The sequence below is a fragment of the Salvelinus namaycush genome, chromosome 4 (assembly GCF_016432855.1).
Source record: "Salvelinus namaycush isolate Seneca chromosome 4, SaNama_1.0, whole genome shotgun sequence".
NCBI lineage: Eukaryota > Metazoa > Chordata > Actinopteri > Salmoniformes > Salmonidae > Salvelinus > Salvelinus namaycush.
This window is the reverse complement of record NC_052310.1, coordinates 11327772-11350291: the sequence shown is the minus strand read 5'-3', so window position 1 is coordinate 11350291 and position 22520 is coordinate 11327772. Positions and strand designations below refer to the sequence as shown.

General features: G+C 41.5%; 1 protein-coding gene across 1 annotated transcript in view; it reads right to left on the bottom strand.

Moving 5' to 3' along the window:
- LOC120046146 (probable E3 ubiquitin-protein ligase HECTD2) overlaps window positions 1-13689 on the bottom strand; it is a 40250-nt gene extending 26561 nt beyond the window's left edge. Inside the window, exons 1-12 of the mRNA XM_038991146.1 lie at window positions 13594-13689; window positions 12819-12936; window positions 11511-11661; window positions 11322-11424; window positions 6525-6614; window positions 6365-6429; window positions 6154-6199; window positions 4751-4860; window positions 4331-4479; window positions 2377-2500; window positions 1972-2068; window positions 1258-1365 (exon numbers count right to left, since the gene is read on the bottom strand). Coding sequence (XP_038847074.1) covers window positions 1258-1365; window positions 1972-2068; window positions 2377-2500; window positions 4331-4479; window positions 4751-4860; window positions 6154-6199; window positions 6365-6429; window positions 6525-6614; window positions 11322-11424; window positions 11511-11661; window positions 12819-12936; window positions 13594-13689 — 1257 coding nt within the window. The remainder of the gene's footprint in view (window positions 1-1257; window positions 1366-1971; window positions 2069-2376; window positions 2501-4330; window positions 4480-4750; window positions 4861-6153; window positions 6200-6364; window positions 6430-6524; window positions 6615-11321; window positions 11425-11510; window positions 11662-12818; window positions 12937-13593) is intronic.
- Window positions 13690-22520: the final 8831 nt, after the last annotated feature.

Sequence of the window (22520 nt, the reverse complement as noted above, 5' to 3'; positions counted from 1 at the left end):
AGACGCGTTCTGTCTCCTGGAGATGAACGTACTTTGGTGCGAAAAGTGCAAATCAATCCCAGAACAACAGCAAAGGACCTTGTGAAGATGCTGGAGGAAACAGGTACAAAAGTATCTATATCCACAGTAAAACGAGTCCTATATCGACATAACCTGAAAGGCCACTCAGCAAGGAAGAAGCCACTGCTCCAAAACCGCCATAAAAAAAGCCAGACTACGGTTTGCAACTGCACATGGGGACAAAGATCGTACTTTTTGGAGAAATGTCCTCTGGTCTGATTAAACAAAAATAGAACTGTTTGGCCATAATGGGCATCGTTATGTTTGGATGAAAAGGGGGGAGGCTTGCAAGCCCGAAGAACACCAACCCAACCGTGAAGCACGGGGGTGGCAGCATCATGTTGTGGGGGTGATTTGCTGCAGGAGGGACTGCAAGAGGGACTGGTGCACAAAATAGATGGCATAGTGAGGAAGAAAAATTATGTGGATATATTGAAGCAACATCTCAAGACATCAGTCAGGAAGTTAAAGCTTGGTCACAAATGGGTCTTCCAAATGGACAACGAACCCAAGCATACTTCCAAAGTTGTGGTAAAATGGCTTAAGGACAACAAAGTCAAGGTATTGGAGTGGCCATTACAAAGCCCTGACCTCAATCCTATAGAAAATTTGTGGGCAGAACTGAAAGTGTGTGCGAGCAAGGAGGCCTACAAACCTGACTCAGTTACACCAGCTCCTCAGGAGGAATGGGCCAAAATTCACCCAACTTATTGTGGGAAGCTTGTGGAAGGATACCCGAAACGTTTGACCCAAGTTAAACAATTTAAAGGCAACGCTACCAAATACTAATTGAGTGCATGTAAACTTCTGACCCACTGGGAATGTGATGAAATAAATAAAAGCTGAAATAAATAATTCTCTACTATTATTCTGACATTTCACATTCTTAAAATAAGTGGTGATCCTAACTGACCTAAGACAGGGAATTTTTACTAGGATTAAATGTCAGGAATTGTGAAAAACTGAGTTTAAATGTACTTGGCTAAGATGTTTGTAAACTTCCGACTTCAACTGTACATACCTTGGATGTTTCAGTTTTGAAATGCACTGCATGGAAAGCAGTGAAATAACTGAATTTATATGAAATGAATTGGCTCTTACATTATTGCATAACAGAAATAGTAATCAAGCCTCTCTTCCAGGGCTGTCTTCTTAAATAATGTTTTTGTGTGTCTGTTAGTTGGGAAATGGTATTACCTCATCCATTGAGTCACTGACCAGCTGCAGCCGTCGGACTTTGATGTTGAGAAAGAGCAAGCTCATGTCCACTCGCTGTCTGCGAGACACTTTGTCCACCAGGCTTTGCTGAAATAAATAACAAGAGCCACTCCTTATGTTGTTACCACAGTACATGATGTTTAAATTGGACCACTGCTGTCTGAGAGGGAGAGCGTATGTTTTCAATCTGATTCAGTGAGATATACACTGTAAATATTGTAAACTTATTGTTCTTGGTTTTTCCTGACTACAAGATGGACTGGGAAAAACTTGAGGACCTATACAGTATACACTCCAACATACATCAATTATTTTTATAAAATTAAACATATACTGTATATACAAAATAATATATATATATACAAAATAATATATATATACAATATACAAAATAATATATACAAAATAATATATACATACAAAATAATATATATATACAATATACAAAATAATATATATATATACAAAATAATATATACAAAATAATATATAATATATATATATATATATATATATATATATATATATATGCATTTTCTGTACATTAACACTAGGAAGTCAATATGCCAATATGAAGAATGATAAGAGTTAGTCTGAGAATGTGAAGCATTGTCTGTGCTTTGACAGTGCAAAACAATGACACTGTCAAAGATGGATGACAAGGACCCATGTGGGCAGTGACCTCTGTCTCACCCTGGCCATGCTGATCATCTGCTGTTCAGAGTCCTTCTGGATAACGGCCTTCTTCACCACCGTGGACAGAATGAAGGCGAACTGGCAGAATGTAAACCTGGGGACGAGGAGTAACAGGGAGGAACGGGAATATTTGGTTATCATACGGAAATAATATTTTGGTTTCATCAGGGATTGTGTGATTTTGGTGTATGATACTCATTGAAGATAGCTGCTGGATATATTTGATGTTGCAATCTGATATCATAAACAAATAATCGGTTGTGCTAATGCTGAAAGCTGACACAAGAGGGAGCTCCATTTATTTACAGGGAAATACAGGAACCATAACAGCAAGGGCTGTGAGGAGAATTGAAGAGCACTGGTCAACATAAGCTTTGCTCTGATAATATTGTCCTGTCACACCTGGTAGAGTTTCCCTGAGTCTGCCATATTCGATAGTCTTCCATGAAGTCTGTGTGGTCCAGTGTGGGGTTGTAGAAGTCAACAAAGGGCAGGATAGGAGTGCTAGAAATGATATTTGCTGCATCTACAATGGAGAAAAAAGAGAAACAGTATCGAGTTCTCTTGGAGACTGATATATTCTCATGAACTTTGACACCTCTTCTGACCCTCAAACAACATCTACTCCAGACACATATGCGTAGGAGAACCAGACAAATATGGGTAGATAACCAGACAAATATGATTAGAAGAACCAGACAAATACGGTTAGGATTAGAGGTCGACCGATTATGATTTTTCAACGCCGATACCGATTATTGGAGGACCAAAAAAGTCCGATGCCGATTAATCGGCCGATTTTTAAAATGTATTTGTAATAATGACAATTACAACAATACTGAATTAACACTTATTTTAACTTAATATAATACATCAATAAAAATCAATTTAGCCTCAAATAAATAATGAAACATGTTCAATTTGGTTTAAATAATGCAAAAACAAAGTGTTGGAGAAGAAAGTAAAAGTGCAATATGTGCCATGTAAAAAAGCTAACGTTTAAGTTCCTTGCTCAGAACAGGAGAACATATGAAAGCTGATGGTTCCTTTTAACATGATACTTCAATATTCCAAGGTAAGAGGTTTTAGGTTGTAGTTAATATAGTATTTATAGGACTATTTCTCTCTATACCATTTGTATTCCATATACCTTTGACTATTGGATGTTCTTATAGGCACTTTAGTATTGCCATTGTAACAGTATAGCATCCGTCCCTCTCCTCGCTCCTACCTGGGCTCGAACGAGGAACACATCGGCAACAGCCACCCTCGAAGCAGCGTTTCCCATGCAGAGCAAGGGGAACAACTACTCCAAGTCTCAGAGCGAGTGACATTTGAAACGCTATTAGCGCCCACCCCGCTAACTAGCTAGCCATTTCACATCGGTTACACCAGCCTAATCTCGGGAGTTGATAGGCTTGAAGTCATAAACAGCGCAATGCTTGAAGCACAGTGAAGAGCTGCTGGCAAAACGCACGAAAGTGCTGTTTGAATGAATGCTTACGAGCCTGCTGCTGCCTACCATCGCTCAGTCAGACTGCTCTATCAAATATCAAATCATAGACTTAATTATAACATAATAACACACAGAAATACGAGCCTTTGGTCATTAATATGGTCGAATCCAGAAACTATCATTTCGAAAACAAACGTTTATTATTATCGCATATACCCTGACTCTGCGTGCAATGAACGCAAGAGAAGTAACTCTTTCACCTGGTTAATATTGCCAGCTAACCTGGATTTCTTTTAGCTAAATATGCAGGTTTAAAAATATATACTTCTGTGTATTGATTTTAAGAAAGGCATTGATGTTTAAATAAAGGTGTAAAAAAAAATACCGATTTCCGATTGTTATGAAAACTTGAAATCGGCCATAATTAATTGGCCATTCCGATTAACCGGTCGACCTCTAGTTAGGATAACCAGACAAATATGGTTAGGATAACCAGACAAAAATGGTTAGGATAACCAGACAAAAATGGTTAGGATAACCAGACAAAAATGGTTAGGATAACCAGACAAAAATGGTTAGGATAACCAGACAAATATGGTTAGAATAACCAGACAAATATGGGTAGATAACCAGACAAATATGGTTAGGAGACGCAGACAAATATGGTTATGAGAACCAGACAAATATGGGTAGATAACCAGACATATGGGCAGGAGAACCAAACAAATATGGACAAGAGAATTCAATCTCTGTAGAAAGTGCAGTTTAATCCATTACAAGGGATAGACCGACCCCCCTTTTCCCTAAATCTCCACACCACTACACTAACATCCCCCTGCCCTGACCATTGCCCCAGTCTCATATCTCTGTGGGGGTGGAGATAGAAGACGTCCTACTCACTGAGGAGGGAGAGGACCTTGGTGGCGGAGGGGATCCACCAAGAGCACTTGGCCATGGGGGGCAGCTCCTCAGGCTTGACTGGGAACAGACGGGTGGAGATGAAGAGGTGCAGCCGCTCCACCAGCTGTTTGAACCGCTTCTGGGACAACCTGGGTTAGATAATCATCATCGAGGCATTATCACCATGGCAAGGAATACATTTTAACTTTCAAAACAGATTGTCTTTGCTTGAAAGCTATGACTGCTCAATTCCTACCAACTGCTACTAAAACAATTTGGAAAATGTCATTTATTTAACTTTCCTGGATAAAGAATAACAACATGGTTTCTTTCTGTGGACTGTGTTTACTTTGTGGATAACAACTACAGCCTGGAAAAGCATGGGACTGCATAAGACAGAGGAACAATTCCGACTCTTACTTCTTAAACCAGTGCATCAGGAAATAGTGGTCTGCTTCCACCAGCACGGCTATTTGCCTCAGTAAGTGTGCATAGATGACATATGTGGCTGGGCTGGTGCACTGAGGGTTCTGCAACAAAGAGAAGCTTTTTCAGCAGTGGCACTGCACTTCAAAAAGGAAATAAAGCTTTACAACAGAAGGCTTCTAATAAAGACTGGCATTACAGAGGAAACCAGACTATTTTACTTCAAACATGACCTCATCCGTTCCCTCGGCAGAGAGAGAGCGAGAGAGCGGGGAGAGAGAGAGAGCGAGAGAGAAGAAAGAGAGGAGAGGAGAATAATACCACTGGTATTATAAGGGTCTGACTGACATCAACTAAGCCAATCAGACACATTTACCAAGGCTGCTTCCCACATGGCACCATATTGCTTATATACTGCACAACTTGATCAGAGGTGCTATGGGCCCTGGTCAAATGTAGTACACTACTCTATGGGCCCTGGTCAAATGTATTGCACTACTCTATGGGTCCTGGTCAAATGTAGTACACTACTCTATGGGCCCTGGTCAAATGTAGTACACCATTTAAAAAATAGGGTGTTAATTGTGATACAAACCCTACAATTAATTAATTAATTAATTAATAATTGTCTTGTCCCTTTCAATTTCACAGGATCTGTCAGAGAGCCTATCAACAGCCCAAAGACAACTCACACTAAATGTAGATGAGAGAACTGGAGAGACTCAATGACCACAAAAAGTTGTTGGCAAGAAAGGGATGGAAGACGTACTTTTTAATTTACGGTCCTATAAACCCCATAAAATGTCTGAAACAATAATTAAACCATGAATGGGATGGAGACAAGAGTCTCCAACCAAAGTCTCAATTTTTAGCAGACAGAAATCATCCCAGTTCAACTCAGCCATTTCCCAGTCTGCCTACCGAGTCTCTGCCAGGCTGTTTGTGTCCATATTTGGCCGGTGCCAAGCCTACCTCTAGTCTGTTGGTCATGTGTAAAGTAAACACTCTGCTCTCATTATATCCAGAGCCTGACTGAGACTGACTGCTTGGGCTATGACTGGAGTCAATGGGCCATGTGGTGAGGGAGCGCATCAAGAGTTTCCTGTGTTTGCCTTTAGACTGAGGGCTGAGGGGGGCATGTGGTGAGGGAGCGCATCAAGAGTTTCCTGTGTTTGCCTTTAGACTGAGGGCTGGGGGGAGGTAATGCGTATATTTGAATGCAGAAACGGCCTCACTTATAATGAGGAAATTGCCGTTATTACAGTTACATAATGAAAGGAGTTTGTTATTTATAGCGTGGAATTAAGTATCAGCGGTCAAAAGAGCACATTAGCCAAATCTGTGTGTCATTTGTACCAGTAGTGTGTACATATGCAGCACGTGATGCATGACGTTACCTGAACTAGAATGAAATACGCTCTCAGGTCATCCTTCGTCCGTCGACTGCTAAACAAAGCAGACAATATGAAGTTAATTTCATTTCTCATCCAGTATGTAACATTTGCATCAATATTCAAGTCACAAAGAATAGAGCTTTACTATGTAGAGAGGAATCCTTTGATTTGAGTGTCAAATAAAAGAGCACTACACTATAAGAATGCCACACACCCCTTCCATTCTCTCAACAAGCTGTTAATGATCCCCTTCAGCACTGCTCTCTGGGCATCAGGAGGCTGTTGGATCAATGTTAGATCAAAGTTAGTGAGAGGTTTTCATTTCAACAACCTAATATAAACATGGCTATTCGTTGCTCTATCATTCTACATACCGTGAGCGATAATGCATCATAGACAGCATTAACGAATTTGGTATTGATTCCTGAGTCTTCAATCGTGTTGAATGGAGGGCTTGCATCTTTCTGGAAAGAGAAATTAAGAGCACATTTAGATTAGGACTAACACATAGGTTAGTGTCACGCCCTGACTTTAGTTATATTTGTTTTCTTTATTATTTGGTTAGGTCAGGGTGTGACAAGGGTGGTTTGTTTAGCTTTTGTATTGTCTATGGGTTTTGTCTTGTCTAGGGTTTTTGTTATCTATGGGGATTTTGTATTGTCTAGGGGTATGTAGGTTGATGGTGGCCTGGATGGGTTCCCAATCAGAGACAGCTGTTTATCGTTGTCTCTGATTGGGGAGCCTATTTAGCTTGCCATTTTCCAAGTTGGTTTTGTGGGTAGTTGTCCTTGTTAGTTGCCTGGATGCACTACGTTGGCTTCACGTGTCGGTTTGATATTTATTGTTTTTGTTGGCGACATCGGTAAATAAATAAGTATGTACGCTCAAAAAGCTGCGCCTTGGTCCACTCCTTTAAACGGCCGTGACAGAACTACCCACCAAAAAAGGACCAAGCAGCGTGGGAACCAGGAGCAGTGCAATCTGGACTCATGGACATGGGAGGACATTCTAGACGGCAAGGGATCCTACACATGGGAGGAGATCCTGGCTGGTAGGGATCGCCTCCCATGGGAACAGGTGGAGGCAGCCAGGAGAGCGGAGGCAGCAGGAAAAGGGAACCGGCGTTACGAGGGAACACGGCTGGCAAGGAAGCCCGAGAGGCAGCCCCCAACCTTTTTTGGGGGGGCACACGGGGAGTGTGGCTGAGTCAGGTAGGAGACCTGAGCCAACTCCCCGTGCTTACCGTGGCGGGCGTCGTATTGGGCAGGCACCGGTTTATGCGGTGGAGCGTACGGTGTTCCCAGTACGCGCTCTTAGCCCGGTGCGCTACATCCCAGCTCCCCGCATCTGCCGGGCTAGGGTGAGGATCCAGCCAGGGCGGTTGGTGCCAGCCCTGCTCTCCAGACAGCCAGTGCGTCTCAGTGCGTCTCCTCGAGCCAGGATATCCTGTGTCGGCTCTGCGCACTGTGTCTCCCGTGTGTCTGCACAGCCCAGTGCGTCCTGTGCCTGCGCCCTGCAAGTGCCGGGGTAAAATCACCATCCAGCCAGGACGGGTTGTGCAGGTCCTTAGTTCGAGACCTCTAGTGCGCCTCCATGGCCTGGTCTATCCTGTGCCTCCTCCGAGGACCAGGCTGTCTCTCCGTCTCCTCCCTCCAGGTTTGCCCGTCTGTCCTGAGCTGCCAGAGCCGCCCGTCTGTCCTGAGCTGCCGGAGCCGCCCGTCTGTCCTGAGCTGCCGGAGCCGCCCTCCTGCCCGGAGCTGCCGGAGCCGCCCTCCTGCCCGGAGCTGCCCTCCTGCCCGGAGCTGCCAGAGCCGCCCTCCTGCCCGGAGCTGCCAGAGCCGCCCTCCTGCCCGGAGCTGCCAGAGCCTCCCTCCTGCCCGGAGCTGCCAGAGCCTCCCTCCTGCCCGGAGCTGCCAGAGCCTCCCTCCTGCCCGGGGCCCGCGGCGAGGATCCCCGCTCTAGAGGCGCCACCAAAGTGGGTAAAGCCAGAGGTGGAGCGGGGTCTGCGTCCCTCACCAGAGCCGCCACCGCGGGGAGATGCCCACCCAGACCCTCCCATATAGGTTTAGGTTTGCGGCCGGGAGTCCGCACCTTTGGGGGGGGGGGGGGGTACTGTCACGCCCTGACTTCAGTTATATTTGTTTTCTTTATTATTTGGTTAGGTCAGGGTGTGACAAGGGTGGTTTGTTAGCTTTTGTATTGTCTATGGGTTTTGTCTTGTCTAGGGTTTTTGTTATCTATGGGGATTTTGTATTGTCTAGGGGTATGTAGGTTGATGGTGGCCTGGATGGGTTCCCAATCAGAGACAGCTGTTAATCGTTGTCTCTGATTGGGGAGCCTATTTAGGTTGCCATTTTCCAAGTTTGGTTTTGTGGGTAGCTGTCCTTGTTAGTTGCCTGGATGCACTACGTTGGCTTCACGTGTCGGTTTGATATTTATTGTTTTTGTTGGCGACATCGGTAAATAAATAAGTATGTACGCTCAAAACGCTGCGCCTTGGTCCACTCCTTTAAACGGCCGTGACAGTTAGTTTAGTCTACAGTCGTGGCCAAAAGCTTTGAGAATGACACAAATATTAATTCTCACAAAGTCTGCTGCCTCAGTGTCTTTAGATAATTTTGTCAGATGTTACTATGGAATACTGAAGTATAATTACAAGCATTTCATAAGTGTCAAAGGCTTTTATTGACAATTACATGAAGTTGATGCAAAGAGTCAATATTTGCAGTGTTGACCCTTCTTTTCAAGACCTCTGCAATCTGCCCTGGCATGCTGTCAATTAACTTCTGGGCCACATCCTGACTGATGGCAGCCCATTCTTGCATAATCAATGCTTGGAGTTTGTCAGAATATGTGGATTTTTGTTTGTCCACCTGCCTCTTGAGGATTACCAACAAGTTCTCAATGGGATTAAGATCTGGGGAGTTTCCTGGCCATGGACCCAAAATATCGATGTTTTTCCCCCCCGAGCCACTTAGTTATAATTTTGCCTTATGGTAAGGTGCTCCATCATGCTGGAAAAGGCATTGTTCGTCACCAAACTGTTCCTGTATGGTTGGGAGAAGTTGCTCTCGGAGGATGTGTTGGTACCATTCTTTATTCATGGCTGTGTTCTTAGACAAAATTGTGAGTGAGCCCACTCCCTTGGCTGAGAAGCAACCCCACACATGAATGGTCTCAGGATGCTTTACTGTTGGCATGACACAGGACTGACTGATGGTAGCGCTCACCTTGTCTTCTCCGGACAAGCTTTTTTCCGGATGCCCCAAACAATCGGAAAGGGGATTCATCAGAGAAAATGACTTTACCCCAGTCCTCAGCAGTCCAATCCCTGTACCTTTTGCAGAATATCAGTCTGTCCCTGATGTTTTTCCTGGAGAGAAGTGGCTTCTTTGCTGCCCTTCTTGACACCAGGCCATCCTCCAAAATTCTTCACCTCACTGTACGTGCAGATGCACTCACACCTGCCTGCTGCCATTCCTGAGCAAGCTGTGTACTGATGGTGCCCCGATCCCGCAGCTGAATCAACTTTAGGAGACGGTCCTGGCGCTTGCTGGACTTTCTTGGGCACCCTGAAGCCTTCACAACAATTGAACCGCTCTCCTTGAAGTTCTTGATGATCCGATAAATGGTTGATTTAGGTGCAATCTTACTGGCAGCAATATCCTGCCTGTGAAGCCCTTTTTGTGCAAAGCAATGATGACGGCACGTGTTTCCTTGCAGGTAACCATGGTTGACAGAGGCAGAACAATGATTCCAAGCACCACCCTCCTTTTGAAGCTTCCAGTCTGTTATTCGAACTCAATCAGCATGACAGAGTGATCTCCAGCCTTGTCCTCGTCAACACTCACACCTGTGTTAACGAGATAATCACTGACATGATGTCAGCTGGTCATTTTGTGGCAGGGCTGAAATGCAGTGGAAATATTTTGGGGGGATTCAGTTAATTTGCATGGCAAAGAGGAACTTTGCAAATAATTGCAATTCATCTGATCATTCTTCATAACATTCTGGAGTATATGCAAATTGCCATCATACAAAACTGAGGCAGCAGACTTTGTGAAAATTTATATTTGTGTCATTGTCAAAACTTTGGCCAAGACTTTACACTTATTGGTGACTCGCTCAGTTCAAGTCTGGTTCCCTTTGGGGGAAGGCTAATATTCTATATTATACACTGGGTGGTTTGAGCCATGAATGCTGATTGGCTGACAGCAGTGGTATATCAGACCGTTTATTTTTACTGTTCTAATTACGTTGGTAACCAGTTTAAGCAATAAGGCACCTCGGGGGTTTGTGGTATATTGCCAATATATTGCCAATATACCACAGCTAAAGGACGTATCCAGGCACGTGTTGCGTCGTACCTAAGAACAGCCCTTATATTGGCCATATACCACACCTCCTCTGGCCTTATTGCTTAATTATAAACTGGGTGGTTCGAACCCAGAATGCTGATTGGCTAACAGTCATGGTATATCAAACCGTATGACAAAACCTTTATTTTTTACTGCTCTAATTATGTTGGTAACCAGTTTATAATAGCAATAAGGCACCTCGGGGGTTTGTGATATAAGGCCAATATACCAGGCACTCCAGGCACTCTGTGTTGCGTTGTAAATAAGAACTTAGCCATGGTATATTGGCCATATACAACACCCCCTTGGGCCTTATTGCTTAATTATACTTTGTTATGACATAATTATCCTAGACCCTCTAGGAAGCAATGCAAACCGACCATGACACATGCTAAACATTTACCCAACTGTTGCGTATATGATCATACATTCTCTTATAGGTCCTGCTCTTATGAATAACCCTCTCTATGGAAACCAGGCACAGGTGCTTTTCTTCCCGACTCTCTAAATGACTTCATTCATTTACAGACTCAAAAACAACTCTCCAAATTCCCCTTTACCTGGCTCCCAGAAATACTTTATTCACCAACTTTTAATACCAAAACAATGATCACCTTTTATTTGCGTTGATCAGTCACATTTCAAAATTAGCATGGTTGCTTTAGCAATTTTACCATCACACTTATCTATACAAATGACATAGTAGTGCAATAAGTCCTTATAAATCATGCTGTATAAATAGCACTGGCTTGACTGACAATACAAATACGAAACCTCAGAATTGAACATGGCACAGACATGGGGATTACCCACCTTAAAGGCAGCATTCAGTTCTAAAAAGGAGCCGAACGTGGTCAAGTAGAAATCGTGGACGTGTTTCCAATCGCCTGAGACGGTTGCCCTCTCAATGTCCTCCCTAGTAAACATTAGACAAATATTAAAAGTAATTTCTGAATGATAATAATGTGTGTGTGTGTGTGTGTACTTACTGTGTATACTTACTGAAACTCTTTGACAGTCTTGGTGCGGAGGGGCATGACTGGGTCAGAGGCAAAACGAGCCCTAACCTCAGGAGGCAGATTGTCAACAGTGATGCGATGTTGATGTTGATGCTTCAGTCTGACATTAGGACAGATGGGGGGAAGCTCTCTACCTGCAGGCGGAGTAACAAAACACATATATAAAAAAAAAAAACACAAACACTATTATCCAAATGTATCATCCCTGAATAATAAAAATGCATGTGAGTTATAGATCTGTCATTCTCATTGAAAGCAAGTCTAAGAAGCGGTAGACCTGTTCTATGTGCAGCACTTCTATGCTTCACATTCTTATGTTTCGTTTTTGCGTCTTTTACTTTTGGTTTTGTACACCAGCTTCAAACAGTTGAAAATACAATATTTTGGGTTATGGAAAATATATTTCACAGCTGTTTAGATGGTAGGATGATTCTCTACTCTATACTTGCTTGTTTTGTTACAAATTATAGTTTAACAATCTCAATGAACCGTATATAACAAGATGAAACCTGCATAAATGTTTTTTTCTTCTCATATCACAACAATGAGCAGCGTAGGGCAATGAACTCTCCATATTTTCAAGTATAAGTGACAGCAATATATTAACATCTTTTGAAAACTTCCGTCGCCAGCCCACACAACGGTCGTGGTCATTACACCCAGAACAAGTTCTCCCTATAAAGGAACAGCAGTTGTGAATGGGCCTTTGTCTCCCTCATCTGCATCAAGTATTGACGCTCAAGTCTCCTCTAACATCTTTGATCTCAAGAATAGGAAGCCACGACAACACATCTGCCTGGAGCATCGCAAATTAATTCAAAACAGCCTGTATGGGTCACTTTGAAATTGAAACTTTCTTTTGGGAGCGCTGTGTGAAAATGATTTCCTTTTAAGCCTCTTAGTGTTATTATTAAGTCTCAAAGTGTACCCTGTACCTGAAGGTAACAATATCAAAAATGTGTTAGGTAGCCATATTGGTAGCACATGATAGATAATACTTGAGTAAATGCTTCTTGCAGGCACTTTGATATTGGTTCACTATGGCTGCGTTTACACAGGCAGCCCAATTCTGATCTTTTTTTCACTCATTTATGTTTTGACCAATCGGCTCAGATCTTTTCACATCAGATATTTTTCAGAGCATTTAATGAAAAAAATAATTGCGTTGCCTGTGTCATTGGGCTGCCTGTGAGCTTCAGAAATCTCAGTTCACAAAAGACTGTTGCTTACTATTCAAGTTGACTCTTGAATGAGGTAATGTGAACATTAGGGTTACCATGACGGACCATACCATGCCGTATGCCAGGAAGGATAAACTGGGAGGAGAGGCTGTGGCTACCATCCTCCTTTCTGTGGTTTGAGATGAAGTTGAGAGACGGATATGGCAGCTTTGGTCCACGATCAAGTCCCTACGATAAAAATCACAATTCATTTGACAGACATCATTGTCTGCGTTTAGACAGGCGGCCCAATTCTGATCTTTTTTCCACAAATTGGTCTTTTGACAAATCACATAAGATCTTTTCACATCAGATATTTTTCAGAGCTGATCTGATTGGTCAAAGGACCAATCAGTTAATAAAAGAACAGAATAGGCTGCCTGTCTCCAGAATAGGCTGCCTGTCTAAACATTGGAATTTTAACAGTATCGATTGGAACTATAACAGTATAGAATACTATTCATTCACAGCAAGTACTGTAGCACATAGGCCACCAAAATAAAAGTCTGATACACAAACAAAATGTACAGTATAATGTTTGGGCTTTGTTACAGTGATAATGTGGTATATTACTCACAAAGCTGCTATGCTGTTTTATAACATAAATGGGTTAGGAAGAGCTGGCCAAAAGGTCCCACCCTTAGTTTTAACATCAACACATTTCCAAAAGGATAAGCTCTGAGGTCATTGAAATGGTTAAGTTATCATTATGCAATGAAATAAATTGACATTTTATGACTTCATTGTTACATTGATCCCACATGAAAACTGTTACTTTATTTCTTAATTGGACATGAAAACACATTTAAAGAATATGAAAAATATTTTAAAACATTTCATACTAACAGAGCTGGAATTACTGGAAATTGGAGGGAGTCTATCTCTCTCCCTTTCCGCCTGATGCAGTGGTGTGTGGTTTTCTCTCGTAATGTTGAGTAGCATTTCTTCATCAGTTGAAAAGTCTCGTTTAGGTCGCAGTCACATTGCTCTTTTCTTAACTAAAACAAGTTAAAAGAACTCACAATACCCTCATACACGTTACCCGCAGTAACAAAACATCAAATCATTTGAAACTAACTCCAAAAGAGCATTCAGGACCTGAAACGCTCTCTCGTCTTCATTGTAAGCAGGTGAGCTCGCGCAAAGTTGTAAGCGCGCAGAGACCAGAGTCTGATGCTGTGGTCAAAGTGAACAGGCACGAGCGTCCGCATTCGATAGGTAATGTCGCCAAAGTCTAGTTTAGGTGCTACACTTAGGTAAGCATAAGTTAATTATTTTCCACCTAACTGGATGTATCGTCTATATTTGCAGTGCAGCTGTACACATGCGCCATGTTGTCTAAGAGGAGGTTCATAGTTACGAGCTTGGATACCATGGATGTCCTTACGTAAGTGTGCGGTGTTGCTGTGACTGATTTCCTTCGCCCAGACAGGGTCTGTTTAGACTTCGAGGAAACGGCTCGAGAAATTAATTTATCACCAGGTACTGCTAGACTTCATTTGAGATGTTTTTCTGTAGTGATAAGGTATCCTACTACCCTGACCTACTTATAGACAACACGATTTTAAAACTGTGTTATTACACATGATGACTTGACCTTGCATCACCTTGCTTTTGCCTTTTCTAATAAATACAGTACTGCAAAGTTGATTGTGAAGATAGAGACACTTTCAGCAGCAGTAGGCTACTGGTATGTTCCACTGGTGAGATCAGAGGAGCCTTCTCCACCCTTTTACCACAACCTTTTCATTAAGGCCATCACACACTTCAGATGAGCGCCAGTCACATCATGAACATGTACCAAGCCTTAAATCATCTGGCAGATGAGTAGTGAGGAGGATAATGACAGCCTCTTCATCACTGTAGCGTGGGATTATTGTTGCTGATGCAAGCAAATTGCTGTTATGTTATGGAACTTTTCGCGGACAGAGAGGGATCCTCACAGCTTCATCACTGGGCACTGAGTCAGAGTCGTACAGTATATGCTCTAGCCATTCCCCCATCCACATGTTCAAGCCCACATGTTAGAGATGATTGAGTGTTTTTTTTTTTAGCAGGTTGGCATTTATTGAGATGACTCATGTACTGGATGGAGAAAGCTATGCAGAGTGGTCACTAGCTGGCACAGCCACAAAGTTAAAAAAAAAAAAAAAAAAAGTTTTTAAACCTAATCTTAACCCTAAACTTAACCACACTGCTTACTCTAATACCTAACCCTAAGTTAATATCAAAAAGCACATTTTAGTTTTTATGATTTTTTACAATATAGACCATTTTGATTTAGCAGCTGGTCCATCTTCGCAGAAACCGCTCAACTCTGCCTCCAGGGCAAGATTCATGACAATAAACGTCAACCTGCTTTTTCCTACACAGCCAGAGTGGGGCCAGAGCCTGAGTATAGCCACTAGACTAGACTACTGATTAGCACCACTCTGTGGTGAAGAGCATGGACGCTGGGCAAAGCAAGATTACATTACTGATGCATATTGTACTAGATTCTCCACAGGCCAATTTGATTTGCTATATGAGTATTGTGGGTTATTATTCAGTTTTCTCTTCAGGATGCTGAATGACAAAATAGTTGAAGACACAGCAATTTGTTTTATCATTTCTAATTAAGATAGTTGATCAGTCAAATAATATATTACACAAATGTACAGAATACAATTGCACTGTAGGGCCACATGCCACGCATGTGATGGTGTGAGTGTCTGACTCAACCAGTAGGTGGTGGAAGCGAGCTATTTAAAACGGTTTCACGCCCTACTCAAATAAAATAAATTGTATTCATCACATGCGCCGCATACAACAGGTGTAGACCTTACCGTGAAATGCTTACTTACAAGCCCTTAACCAACAATGCAGTTCAAGAAATAGAGGTAATAAAATATTTACTAAATAAACTTAAGTAAAAAAATCGAATCAAAAAGTAACACAAGAAAACTACATAACAATAACGAGGCTAAATACAGGGGGTACCAGTACCCCGTATGATGTGCAACCATACTGTATGATGCTGCGTTTTTCACCATATGATTTATTTTGAAAGTTACTTATCTTGAAAACTTGATTGCTGACATGCAAAACATTTTGGGACTATATCAACAATGGACTAATGAAACAAATACCAAAATATTATTTTTGGGTGGAGTTTTCCTTCAAATCCATTGAACCTGTTCTATAATGAAGACAAGATCAGCAGAACCTTCACATCTATGTTGAACAAAAATATAAACGCAACATGTAAAGTGATGGTCCCATGTTTCATGAGCTGAAATAAAAGATCCCAGAAGTTTTCCATATGCACAAAAAGCTTATTTCTCTCAAATGTTGTGCACACATTTGTTTACATCTCTGTTAGTGAGCATTTCTCATTTCCCAAGATAATGCATTCACCTGACAGGTGTGGCACATCAAGAAGCTGATTAAATGGCATGATCGTTACACAGGCGCGCCTTGTGATGGGGACAATAAAATGTGCAGTTCTGTCACACAACACAATGCCACAGATGTCTAAAGTTTTGAGGGAGCATGCAATCGGCATGCTGACTGCAGGAATGTCCACCATAGCTGTTGCCAGATAATTTCATGTTAATTTCTCTACCATAAGCCGCCACCAACATTGTTTGAGAGAATTTGGCAGTACGTCCAACCGGCCTCACAACCGCAGACCACATGTAACAACACCAGCCCAGGACCTCCACATCTGGTTTCTTTCGGACAGCTGATGAAACTGAAGAGTATTCCTGTCGGTAATAATGCTCTTTTGTGGGGAAAAACTCATTCTGATTAGCTGGGCCTGGCTCCCCAAGTGGGTGGGCCTATGCCCTCCCAGGCCCAGCCATGGCTGCGTTCCTGCCCAGTCATGTGAAATCCATAGATGAGGGCCTAATGAATTTAATTCCATTGACTGATTTCCTTACATGAGCATGTTGCGTTATATTTTTGTTCAGTGTAGTTTCTCCTCTTACTGTATTTGTTTTAATGGATGGCTTTGCATGTAGACCCGACTCCTCCAGATGTGTCTTCTATTTCTAAGAGCGCCAAAGGCAGCGAAATGCAATCATTGTCCAGCCAAGAGATTAATCACTCTCAGTTGACCCCCCTACTAAAATACAGCATGGAAAATCTGGCTGTTCTTCTGTAACATTACACATTAAAGTGCAAGACCAGGTTTCCATCTGTGAAATCTATTTGAATAATCTAGGAAATCTATGATGTCACTCAGTCATCACAAACAAAGTAGTCAATGTTTGTTTACTGGGTAAAATACATACAGTAACCTCACATTATCCATCTCCTAATTGTTGTCAAATAATTTGTTGTGAATAACAAACAAACTTCAGTTTACAATAACTTATAAATATTATATCTAATATTTTAAGCATATAATGATTTCTGCCTATTTTTCAAACAAACCTACGCTGTAAAACTGGAAAAGTTCTGGCTACTCAAACATTTTGAGGAAACCTAAAAAACTTAACTAGCTATAGTGAGCAGTACTACCTTCATATGTACTAAAGTGAGCAGTACTACCCCTACCTACATGTACAAATTACCTCGACTAACCTATGCCACCGCACATTGACTCAGTACCAGTACCCCCTGTATATAGCCTTGTTATTGTTATTTTATTGTGTTACTTTTTATTACATTTTTTACTTTAGTTTATTTAGTAAATATTTTCTTAACTCTATTTCTTGAACTGGATTGTTGGTTAAGGGCTTGTAAGTAAGTATTTAAATGGTAAGGTCTACATGTCACGCCCTGACCATAGTAAGCTGTTTTTCCCTGTGTTGGTTGGGGCGTGATAGTGACTAGGGTGGGTCATCTAGGTGTATTACATTTCTATGGTGGCCTGATATGGTTCCCAATCAGAGGCAGCTGTTTATCGTTGTCTCTGATTGGGGATCAAATTTAGGTAGCCATTTTCCCCATTGTTAGTTGTGGGATCTTGTCTACAGTAAGTTGCCTTTGTGCACTCCAGTAGCGTTTCGTTTGTTCTTTATTGTTTTGTTTAGTGAGTTTCTCTTTATTAAAATTATGTGGAACTCTATGCACGCTGCGCATTGGTCTCATCTTTTTAACAATCGTGACACTACACCTGTTGTATTCGCCACATGTGACAAATGAAATTGTATTTCATTTGATATGAGTAATACAAATGCTATTTTTTTTTGTAAGGTATACTTATATTTAACACAACCATTAAGCCACGCCTCCTATAATTTCCCAGTGTACCTTCCCTTTTTGATTAAATTGTTACCACCTATGACTATACTTGTTAGTGACAGAGACATGGTTGTTGAATTGGTTTAATAGCACTCCTGTGGCTTTCACCAAGTGAGTTCCTAAGCAAATATTATCATTAATATAGAACCATTACATATATCATAAGGCCTTATACAGTGGCCTGAAACTCATAGTTTACAGGCCACTTCAGGCCTGTGAGTAAGTTTGAAAAATTCCACAAACTTTCCCCATTTCTTTCCCAGTAATTGTAAAAAAAACATGATTTCTGGAAAACCTGGAATATTTACCAGAATTTTTCAACTTCAACTGTAAATCACATTATGCTGGCTTGCAAAGTTGTAATTTCTATTGGAATATAGCCAGCGTTAGGATAAACAATAGTTGAAATTTGTATTCACCCGCAACCTGCATTCATAATGACTACCAGGGTTAAGAACAGTGTGAGGAAACTAAACTGGAACAACCATTTCATTAACGAAAATGCAAAAATTCAATGATCGGTTATAAGAAAATATTTATCTTTGTGTAGCATAACATTTGATCAATCAATCACTCAATGTACATGCAGAAACACAGATATGAAAAACAACTTCCCAAAAAATCTACCTGCAGTAGAGCATTCTGAGGAAAAAGTTAATTTGTTATCATATTGTATCTTTAAAAATGTGTTGGTATGACTTCTCATTTAGTTTGGAGTCAGTACTACATAAACATTTGAAGTATTCATGACTTTTCATTGACTTTGAGTACAATTTACTATAATTATTTGAGTTAAAAAGGACTTGGAGTTTACAGTGTACACCAAGGCTTTGCAGAATGACTCACACATCCGTAATGAAGAGGTGATGTCATATCACTGCATGTTCCTCGTAAAGACATGAATCACACGAGATGTTCCCGCATGCCTTGACTGATACCTAAATTAGGTTCAGGCAGTTACTGTAAAGTTTAAACTGTCCAGAGTGCTCCATGTGTGCACCTACCCCCGTTCCACCCTGCCCAATACACATTACGGCCCACCTGTCAGAGAGACATTTCCAACCGTAACATGACCGTGTGTCTACACGGCCAAGACCCTGGGTGCTCTCTGACGTTGCTGCTCTGGCTCCAGGGGAACATGGCTCGGATGACACTGTCACCTTTTCGCAGTGGGATACAAATCCCTTTGGAATGACTCTCCTATCTGTAAGTCCTAACACAGTGGGCTACTTCACGGTTTGATATGTTTATGGCTTCAGATTACCACGTTTTAAAACCTTGGCTCTTCTCGTCAGTGAGACCCTAAAACTGGATCATTCCATTTTAATTAACAAGACAGGCTTTATTGGTGCTTTCCACAAAGACACCTGAGAGGCGGGGACTGGAGGGCCATGTTAGGTAACATACTTCTGTTCAGAGCCTGTTTTAATGGGGCTAAATACACTTGCCGCCATTGATTAAACTCAGTCAACATGTCCTGCTTTTTTACAAGGCAGAGCGAGGCCTCAATGTTCTTGGCAGAGCTGAAATTCTAATGAAGTCCTAGCAGTAGCGTTGACGAGGTTGGCTTTTGTGAGAGACTGACTATTCAGTCAATGTGGGAAAGATGCTTGCGACTCACCTCAAGCCATTCTGAGACTGGTCATCTAAAGCCCTTTCAATCTTTGTTGCCTAAACCTTACAAGGTGTACAGAAAATATGACAACTCATATTAGTGACAACACCAAAGTAACGTCAATGTGGTTGAATGGTTTTACCATTACCTCTTTCCTGAGATGTTGAGTTGGCCTGAAACTGGACTGAAATCCACATCGGATGAGGAATGTGCCATCACTGCACAAAAGTTTAAACAATTTCCAGGACAAAGACAATAGAGTTGTCCCCACTGAGGCATGTTGAAATTTCAACATAGCTTTTGTTCTTCACATTCCAAATAAGCATTTTCAAGCCTTCTCTCCCACTCCCACCAAGCCCCTATAAAGCTTATAAATAACTTAACCTGTCCCAAAATGGGGAACTGAAAGCTGAAGCTGTAGTCTCATAGCAACAGGAAGTCTGTTTATTGCATATTATAACTTCCTGTTTTATAAATCTGTGGTTTGAATAGTGTAGTGGAATAGTGTATGGAAGTCTTGAAGGCCTAATAAGGAGTTTTACAAAAGACCAGATCAGACCAGGAAAAACTCTGGGTCATAGTTTTAGACCCAGGGGGCTTCCTATATGGTTAGTACCTGACCTGATGTTTCAGCGAGCCCAGTCTCTGGTGGCACAGCTAGCGCGGCGATGCAGTGCCCTAGACCACTGCGCCACCCAGGAGGCTTCTACAGCCTGAATTTAACATTGATTCAATAGAGATTCTGTGTCACTGGCCTACACACAATACCCCATAATGTCAAAGTGGAATTATGTTTTTCTAAAGTTTTACAAATTAATAAAAAATGAAAAGCTGAAATGTCTAGAGTCAATAAGTATTCAACCCCTTTGTTATGGCAAGTATGGACTGACTATGTGTGCAATAATAATGAATATATTTGTTAATGAATACCTAATCTCTGTACCCCACAAATACAATTATCTGTAAGGTCCCTCTATTGAGCAGTGCATTTCAAACACATATTCAACCACAAGACCAGGGAGGTTTTCCAATGCCTCACAAAGAAGGGCACCTATATATGTGTAAAATGTCAAATAAAAAAAAGAAGCAGACATTGAATATCCCTTTGAATATGGTGAAGTTATTAAATACACTTTAGATAGTATATCAATACACCCAGTCACTAGAAAGATACAAGCGTCTTCCTAACTCAGTTGCCGAAGAGGAAGGAAACCGCTCAGGCATTTCACCATGAGGCCAATGGTGACTTTAAAACAGTTGCTGTTTAATCGCTGTGATAGGAGAAAACTGAAGATGGATCAACAACATTGGCGTTACTCCACAATACTAACCTAATTGACAGAGTGAAAAGAAGGAAGCTTGTACAGAAAAATATTCCAAAACATGCATCCTGTTTGCAACAACGCAATAAAGTAATACTACAAAAAATGTGGCAAAGCAATTAGCTTTTTGTCCTAAATAGAAAGTGTTATGTTTGGGGCAAATCCAATAGAACACATTACTGAGTATCATTCTCCATATTTTCAAGCATAGTGGTGGCTGCATCATGTTATGGGTATGCTTGTAATCGATAAGCTAAGCACGGGCAAAACCCTAGAGGAAAACCTGGTTCAGTCTGCTTTCCAACAGACACTGGGAGATTAATTCTCCTTTCAGCGGGACAATAACCTAAAACACAGGCCAAATCTACACAGGACTTGCTTACCAAGAAGACAGTGAATGTTCCTGAGTGGCCGAGTTACAGTTTTGACTTAAATCTACTTGGAAATCTATGGCAAGACCTGAAAATGGTTGTCTAACAACAGAGCTTGATTTTTTTTTTAAAGAATAATGGGCAAATGTTGCACAATCCAGGTGTGGAAAGCTCTTAAAGACTTACCCAGAAAGACTCACAGCAGTAATTGATTCCAAAGGTGCTTCTACAAAGTATTGACTTAGGGTTGTGAATACTTATACAATTAGATATTTCTGTATTTCAATAAATGTGCACACCTTTCTAAAAACATGTTTTCACTTTGTCATTATAGGGTATTATGTGTAGATGATAAATAAATATATTTAATCAATTTTGAATTCAGGCTGTAACGCAACTAAATGTGGAATAAGTCAAGGGGTATGACTACTTTCTGAAGGCACTTTAGATACTGTAAAACAGTACATTAGCTGGACATGGTGACATATCAAGTTCCACTCTGATAGGTTAGCTGTCTATGATTAGTTATTATAGGGATACCAGAAAGTCATTGAAAGGGATCCCTTCTTCAGCTTGGTTTGATGACCTTTCTGTTCTGCCTCCTGTCCACACTCACATCCTTGATGCTTAGCAACGGCTGTGGAACACCACATGATGTATGAATCATTGTCATCGTCTCCAAGAGGTGTGTGGTAATATCTCGTCCTGTACCTGGCAGCACTGTGCTTCCACATATTTGTCTGTTTGTTTTTTACTCAGCGCTGTACTCTGTAGTTTCCCTAACAGAGCTACCACTCTAACTACTGGACTTCTGTTACATTTGATCAATATGTTCTAGCTTTAGCCAGCCAGCCTGTAATAGTTGTCTGCACTACTGTATCCATTACTTAAAGCTAGAAAACCTGGGAATCTCGGACATCTAGTCACAGTGTCACTCACGCGCCATCAGTGTTAATAATGGGAAGGACCTTGTCAGCTTCATAGGCTAGCATCCTCTCTGGTGGCGGTCATATCTGTGAACTACTGAACCTGTGCATGGCTCACAACTGACCCAAATCACCTTCTCCAGCGGTGCACCTGTTTCGCCACATCTAGTGTCACATACCGTTAACATGACACAATAGTTACAGTGTCACTCATGCGCCATCAGTGTTAAGGACTTTGTTAGCCTCACAGGCTAGCATCCTCTCTGGTGGCGGTTATGCCTTTGGTGTGTTTTACCAGGTCTGCCAG